Below are 7,768 nucleotides of genomic sequence, written 5' to 3'. Positions count from 1 at the left end.
TGGGCCGCCCACACCCAAGCCAGGCGCTTAGATCTGGGCTGCCTGTGTGGGCCTCATAGACACCTCTGAGGCCTTCTTGGCCTTGGTGCTCTTTTGGCCCAAAAACTCCATCATAGTTTTGCTTTATTTTCTCCTGTTCCCGGAAAGTCTTTTTTGCACATATCCCAGGTGTAGTTTGTTTCCATATGTAGAAAATGTGTTTCCAGTAGTACTTCTTCAATATGACAAAAACTCGCGTCCAACGGAAATACGAAATGCTTTATTTGTTTCTGGTAGTACTAAACTTTGCTTCGGCTAGCTAGAGAATTAGCTTCCATTGCAACTGAATTTTGTTCTGATCTAATAGAAATTTATGAATGGTGTTACGACGCAAATTTCCCAATGCCACTACTACTTGCCAACATTACCGTGCTTGTCTGTTCATACAAAATGTTTCCGACAATCAACATATTTGCTTCTTTCAAATCACCAACATTACAATGCTTGATATATGCATGCTGCAAACTTGCTTCCATCCACTAGTAAATACATTGAACATAATTGCAACAACATTGTAGCATCCTTGGCAACACGACTCTGCAAGCTCCCGGCCACAACACACTCTGCAGCATTGTAGCATCCTTGGCAACACGACTGTAATCTGGTGCAACAAAATAATGTCTTTCTAATAGAACTGTCAATGAAACAAAAAAAAATCACCCCAAGAAGCAGCAAGCATCGACCGAAGCACATAGGCGTAGTGGTTGAAACACAACGTTTGTACAATAAGAGAAGCACATGATGACAATGATTGAAGCAAAATAATCACTGCATACAGACATGTGCCACTAATAAAATCAGAAAACACGGCCAACACAAAGAAATATATTGATGCTGTCACAACATATATGACATGCACAAGAAGTATAGAAATTTTGATTTTGCAAATTGGTATGCTCGTTCGTTAAACATTGTTGTTTTACCGCAAAAACCATCTCTATGTTAGAAGGACACAGCAGAAATCAAGGAACCATGATTCAAGAAGTGAAAGCATATGTATTTAAATTCGCAAATTTACATGTTCGCGGCAGAGCATTCTTACATTAGAAGCACATCCGAGGAACCACAAAGTCATTGACTTGTGGGTTTTTTAAATTTTCCATGCACCCATACCCTTTGCATGTTCTTGCCATTCTTTCGATTCACTGATCTGACACAGCAGTATTCCAGCTCCAACTGCACACAGATAAGCAAATACATGTGAGCTTCATATAAGCTGTAGACACGTAATGAAAAATGAGACTGAAGCAAACCACCTAAGAAAATGAAGGAAATGAAAAGATAAGTAGTATTAATTAGATAAAAGCAGGACAATTTTAGAAGCTTGTTGATGAAATTTGGGATTGGAACCATATTTTGTTTAGTAGTACAAGTCTAACTCCAAACTGCAATTAAAATTAAGGCGTAAAGAATAAATTTGACATAGAATTATGTTGCATTAACTATGATCCACACAAAAGATAATGTCAGCGGACATACAGAACAATCAACAAATCATGCCTATATGGTTCGCTGACAGTTGCATACTGTATTAAGGAAAACAGAGGGTGTAAAGGGATAGCTCAGATGCTAAAAGCCTGATCAGGGTGACCCTGGACCTACTGTGGTGGTATATAGGGACAGATAGGAACTTGGTATATTCCTTGTGATAATGGTTTATTTCAATAGCCAGTCCCTAACAACAGATATCTAGAAGACAACTGAATACAACGACTCTACAAGATAAAATGAATAGATGAAATGAAATTGGCAACTAGATAAAACTGTCCTGTGCATGGACATCTTGAGGTGCCTGATGCAGGTGCTACTGACTCATGGTGCAGTACTGTTCAAAGTAACCTTCCATATTAAATCATTGAGATTTTAGAGTTACCTCTAGTAGTCCAGCAGCATGAAAGAGTTCTCTTACAGTGTCCAACGAGAAGAAATAAGAATAGGTGCCATCAGCACGCATATATTCCCGAAATCCCACTCTTTGGTGAGGCAAGAATCGAAGCATTGTCATGTCATAAACGCCTAACATGGAAACAAGAAGAGTTGTCAAGAAGTGATTGCTTATAAGTAAATTATACAAGTTAACACCATGCCTGAGATGTTACCATAATCCCTGAACAAAACAAGGCCGCCTGGTTTTAGAACAGACATACAACGCTCTAGAGTAGCTGAAATTGTGTTGAAGGGTATGGCTGACAACATAAATATCTGTCAACAAAAAGACAGTATTTATTAACCAGGTATAGATGTGGGCACCAATGGTGAAGGTTTGGGTTTCCCATTTAATACATCCAGAATTAGAATATTTATTATAACTTCTCCGAATAGAAATCCGACCACACCATGATGTCAAATCTAAAAGTATAACTGAGCTGAATCTAATGCTGACGCAGATGCTCTGGCTGAAGGGAGGGAGAATGATAGATGGTAGAACAAAACACCAACCATGGTAATAAAATCTATGCCGCCAACACAACACTGATCTTCTTTCAGCGAGATTGAGTTTTTTCCCCTTACATAAAGATGACTTGAATCTGGAAGGAGCGACATAGATGAGTTCAATATTATGCGATTCTTTTGCTTTGAAACAGACAATATATAAACAAAGTACCTGGTGAGAGATCAACAACTTTTCCATCTGAACTTTGACAGCATTTGCAGAACAACCAACCTGGAAAATTTTCTTTAGAAACATCCAGCAAAAAAGGGTGGAACCTATCCTTGGCATCAACCCCCTGTGTATTACACACAATCTCATTTGCTTTCTCTAGAGTGTCTTCACTACAATCACAAGCATAGACACTGATGCTTGGACTACATCTGCACGAATCGTTCATTATGACTGTCATCATCATTAGCAATAGTCCTTGTGTGTTCACTATAAATGTTCATCGACTACGAAACAATGACTATTCGCAACTTTATTCTATCTGTGTGTTTTGCTCTAAATGCCTTAAAGAGATACAATCAGTGCCGTAGGCGTGCAAAAAGAAAAGGAGAGGTCCGCATTGCATGCAATAAACTTAAAGGGAAGGGAATTGCCAGGGTTGGCACACCGAATTAAATAAATAAGAGTTCAAGCACCATGGGTCGCGGGCAAACAAAGAATGCGCAAAAATCTTATGCTTCAGGTTCATATATGCACAGGCATCTTGCAGCCTTTGCTGGTTTCATCCGAACCTTAGACAGTAGTAACTATTTAGTTCATCGAAAGGCCTCTCTTGCCTAACAAACATCCTGTGATTTTGGTGGTCATTTATTAATAACTGCTCACCTTAAGCATACCCTTTGACAGTTCTGCATGATTTTCTGAGCATTCCTCAAAATGCGTAAAAGGTTCATGGTACGCCACAACCCACAAGTCTCAATATCAGATAGCCAAACAGAGTAGCTGCTCAATTGCAGTTCTGTTCACCACCTCAATTTGATTGCCAAACAGAGCAGCTCGACCAATGTCTAGAAGGATATAGTCATTGTTCAGTGCACTCAGGTCCAAAGAATTTGGACCAAGTACTAAACATGAGCTGATTAAGTGGGCGGATGTGCTAGCATCTATCCATGGCAATTTGGAAGGATGGCTCGAGCTCCATAGGCAGCGACTACCAGTATAAGCCAAGGCCGGTGTATTGTATTTTTGTTTTGAGCTATACAGTAGGACAAAGCCCCACTGCAACTTTTCTTTGTTTTTATATGGTGTGTTGTATTGGACTGAACCACTAATATTGCAATTGCATCCCCAATCCCCTTCGTTCCTCTTGAATCTACTATGTTTTTCCTGAATTTTCACTTTGATCTCCCTCTTCCTCAAAGTCGTCCCTCACGATCTTTGCATGTACCTTGATAAATGCTCATATTCAAAGCTAGCTGCGGGCTCGCGGCTATAAGACTACTGCAATATAATACAATAAACATTCTGCATTGAGAGAACCTATTAGCAATGGATTGATTTTACTGAAATGAAATTACAGATCTGAGAACATTACCGTAGAATGGGGACAACAGTGCTTCCATTCCCACACCCCACCTCTAAAACCTTTGCACATCCTTTGCTGTTAAGCAGTTCAGGAAATTCCTTCAGCAAATACCTTCTTTCCTAACAAAGTGAGATGGGATCTTAAATTGATTTGCGGGAACTAATGATACGAACTCGTCAGTTCTTCCTACTCAAAGTCCTACTATATTAGTTGACATACATATTTGCCTAGCAATCAATAAGGTAATGTATAACACTTTAATTTGATTTTTCCAAAGCATATGGGTAAACAAAAAGCAGAAAATGAAGAAAAAATAAATGCACGAGAGCAAAATTGATCATCTAACACACAGGGTGCGACATGAGAGCCATGGTTAAAAACCTACTATGTTATTTTTTTCAAAGCTAAACGAAGATGTGCCATTTTGTCAATCCCCCCAAGTTCAGTCTGCTGTAGATAGCAACACTGTATCTCTATAAATATCGCTAGTCTTAATCCATACTAACAAGATGCTGCTGACACGAGAGTCCTTGGTGTACATATTGGTATACCCACATGGGCACATCATACCTTAACACCTAGTAAAAGTTCCCATTCTATAAGAATGAACAAACGGACAATCTTCTGGTATTTGCGAATTTGGTGATGATGGTACAGAGTGTCGAACACTGTTACTCAGGAAATAATTTCATTCCAATTGCTCATTTGACGCTTTAGAGCATCTCCAGCCGCGCCCCCAACAGGCCCCCCAGGGCGACTTTTTTCGCGCCGGCGCCGAAAAAAGCCCCCAGTCGCGCCCCCAAGACGCCGAAATCCGCGGGCTCTGCCCGTTTTTGGGCCCGGCGATCGCAGGCCGTACCCAGCGCACTGAGGCGCGCTCGGGGGCTCCGGTGGAAGGGGAAAACACGCCTGGGCCACACTGTCAGGCGAAAAGTCAAGTCATTCGTCCAGATTCGCCCCCCACCTCCCGCGCGCTCGGCCACCACCCTGTCGATCCCGGCGCCCCCCACCGCCCAGCACCGCTAGAAAGGCCATTCCCCGCTGGAAAAGGGAGAAGGTTTCGCCGCGGCAGCCTCTCCACCACCGCCCGGGCGAGTTTTCCGGCACTCCGGCCGTGCAGGGCGGTATACCGGCGGGTGTGCGCCCACCACACCCGCCAGGTGTTCGGCGATTTGTCTACTCGGCGATGGACTCGGACGACGAGGAGGCGCTCGCGGCGCTGCCGGAGGAGGAAGCTGATGCCGATGTCCAGGACGAGGAGCATCTCATGGTCCTCGCCGCCCTCGCCGGCCTGCTCGCGAGCAATGAAAAGCCGCGGCGAGGTGGCTCGGCGCCGGGGCGGCTGAAAGCAAAGAACCGGCATCGTCTGGAAGGCTATTGCATGCTCTACTCCGACTACTTCGCCGACACTCCACTGCACGGCGACAAAGTGTTTCAGCGCCGTTATCGGATGAGCCAAAAGCTTTTCCTCAGGATTGTGAATTCCATCCGGGAGTTCGACAGCTACTTCAAGTGCAAGAAGGATTGCACCGGCAAACTTGGATTCACCTCAATCCAGAAGTGCACGACAGCTATGAGGATGCTTGCATACGGAGCTCCCGGTGATTCACTCGACGACTATGGGCGCATGGCCGAGTCCACGATCATTGAGTGTTTCTACAAGTTCTGCAGGGCAGTGGTGGCAGTGTTTGGACTGCAATACTTGCGATCACCCAATGCTGAAGACACTGCTCGGATCCTAGCACAGAATGCAGCAAGAGGATTTCCTGGGATGCTTGGAAGCATCGACTGCATGCATTGGAAATGGAAGAACTGTCCATTTGCTTGGCAGGGGATGTACAAAGGCGCCAAAGGCGGTTGCAGTGTGGTACTTGAGGCAGTGGCCACACAGGACCTCTAGATTTGGCACTCCTTCTTTGGTATGCCAGGAACTCACAATGACATCAACGTGCTGCAGTGCTCCCATGTCTTTGTCAAGCTTGTTGAAGGTCATTCTCCTCCGGTGAACTTCGAGGTCAATGGGCGGCACTACAACAAGGGGTACTACCTAGCTGATGGCATCTATCCGAGATGGTCTACATTTGTGAAGACTATCTCAAACGTTGTGCCAGGAGGCAAGAAGTCCCACTTTGCGAAGGTTCAGGAGGCTTGCAGGAAGGATGTCGAGCCGGCATTTGGTGTGCTCTAATCTCGATTTGCTCTTGTCCGGTACCCTGCTCAGACCTGGTCGAAAGATCAAATGTGGGAGATCATGACTTGTTGTGTCATCTTGCACAACATGATCATTGAGAGCGAGCAGGAAGAGCCAGTGTTTGACACTGAACCATACTAGAGGCAGGGTCCTTTTGACCAAGTTGATCACCAGCTACCGGCAACCTGGACTGCCTTCCTCAATATGCGTCAGGAGATCCGATACCCACAGGTGCATCAATAACTGCAGCAGGATCTGGTGGAGCACCTATGAAGGCTCAAAGGCAACGCCTAGCTCGACGTGTGATGAAATATGAGTTTTTATTTGTTGAACTATATAATTTGTATTGAACTACTTGTATTGACTTTCTGTGATGAACTATGTGATAAAAAAAATTACTATGTGATGAACTATGTGAAAAAAAATTATTTTTGTTGAATTCGCGCCGAACCACGGCGAATATGGGCCAATTTGCGCCGATATCGGGCCGATTTTCGCCGAAAGTGGGCTGAAAAAGCGGGCCGATATCGGCGCCTGGGGGCGATGGCTGGGCACCCAATCGCCCCAGAGCCGATTTTAGCGCCAGCTCGCCCCCAGGCAGCAATTTTTATGCCTCCTGGGGGGGGGGGGGGGGGGGGGGGCAACGGCTGGAGATGCTCTTAGTTATAGTCTGTCTTCACTCATGAAATTTTTTGGGAAGGAAGTTATCTAGTCTCCCTTCTCTCGCCTTGTGGAGCACACATGCACTGTTACTTTGCCGTGTTTTGTCTAGCTGCACGGCTTAACTCCAAGAAGTGCAGTCGTTTGCCCGATAAAGAAATAGTGCATGAATCTGAACATTTCTCTACCAATGTGATCTAGTTCATTTTGTCGAATACGATCTAGTTCATATTCCTACCGAATTGATAGGTGAAATACAATAAGAAGGTATTTTGCACAAGGGGGCGAGGAGAGAAGGGGAAATAAGGAACCTTGAAGAATTTGCCGGAGGCGTGGCAGCGGTGGAAGCTTCTCCAGGCCTCCGATGACGGTGGCTGCGGCGAGGCGGTGATCGTGGGGAAAGGGGAAAGGTGGTAGGAGAAGGAAGGGTTGGCTTCCACATCCGCCCGGAGGTCCTCCCACTCGAAGTCGTGGCAATGGTACTCGGCCTCCGCCTCTTTCTTGGTGATCCCCAGTTCACCACCCCCGTCCATGGCAGCCACCGTTTTTCTTCGCTGCGACCTTCAGCGAACTCGCCTAAATCGGGGGCGGTGGCGCTGGGTCGGCGGCGAGGACTAATGAGGTGCGGGGGAGAAAAGAACTGGCTGGCTGCGCAGTAACGAGGAAAGGGCGCAGTCGGCCAGCGAGGCCAAGATTGGAGAGCAGGGAGAAATTGGATCTTTTGCCCCACTTCTCCATCGGATCATTTGCCCCTTCCGAGAGGCTACCGGATGGAGTCCGGGGCCACTGTCATTGAGACAATCAAAGGGCAAATCATCCAACCCCTTATAAAATGGGGCAAATCATCCAATCCTCCGGAGAGCAGGAGCGGCGGAGGTGGGGGGCAGAGCAAGTAGATCGGTACGTTCAG

At 45.5% G+C, this 7,768-nt stretch overlaps 1 protein-coding gene across 2 annotated transcripts; it reads right to left on the bottom strand.

The window, feature by feature from the left end:
* Nucleotides 1-374: 374 nt before the first annotated feature.
* LOC109769411 (uncharacterized) lies at nucleotides 375-7,543 on the bottom strand. 2 transcript variants are annotated; one of them, XM_020328158.4, is made up of 8 exons: nucleotides 7,170-7,543; nucleotides 4,017-4,126; nucleotides 2,645-2,853; nucleotides 2,479-2,567; nucleotides 2,139-2,241; nucleotides 1,913-2,055; nucleotides 1,082-1,215; nucleotides 375-640 (listed from the first exon to the last, which is right to left on the bottom strand). In XM_020328158.4, exons 1-7 carry the CDS (start codon nucleotides 7,389-7,391, stop codon nucleotides 1,111-1,113), a joined length of 981 nt encoding a protein of 326 aa, XP_020183747.1. In that variant the 5' UTR covers nucleotides 7,392-7,543; the 3' UTR covers nucleotides 375-640; nucleotides 1,082-1,110. The 2 variants fall into 2 exon arrangements, with proteins under 2 accessions (XP_020183747.1, XP_020183748.1); XM_020328159.4 differs by having other exon boundaries at nucleotides 4,017-4,121; nucleotides 7,170-7,538.
* Between the last annotated feature and the right edge of the window lie 225 nt (nucleotides 7,544-7,768).

The sequence above is a fragment of the Aegilops tauschii genome, chromosome 7 (genome assembly GCF_002575655.3).
Source record: "Aegilops tauschii subsp. strangulata cultivar AL8/78 chromosome 7, Aet v6.0, whole genome shotgun sequence".
NCBI classification, from domain to species: Eukaryota; Viridiplantae; Streptophyta; class Magnoliopsida; order Poales; family Poaceae; genus Aegilops; species Aegilops tauschii.
Note: the sequence above shows the minus strand (reverse complement) of the source record. Positions and strands in the feature narration are given on the sequence as shown.

Coding starts and splice junctions, on each gene's coding strand:
- LOC109769411 (XM_020328158.4), bottom strand. CDS start 7,391: ATGGACGGGGGTGGTGAACTGGGGATCACCAAGAAAGAGGCGGAGGCC. Junction 2,854..4,016: donor ACTGTTGTCCCCATTCTACG/GTAATGTTCTCA, acceptor CGATTCGTGCAG/ATGTAGTCCAAGCATCAGTG. Junction 1,216..1,912: donor ATGCTGCTGGACTACTAGAG/GTAACTCTAAAA, acceptor ATCTGTGTGCAG/TTGGAGCTGGAATACTGCTG.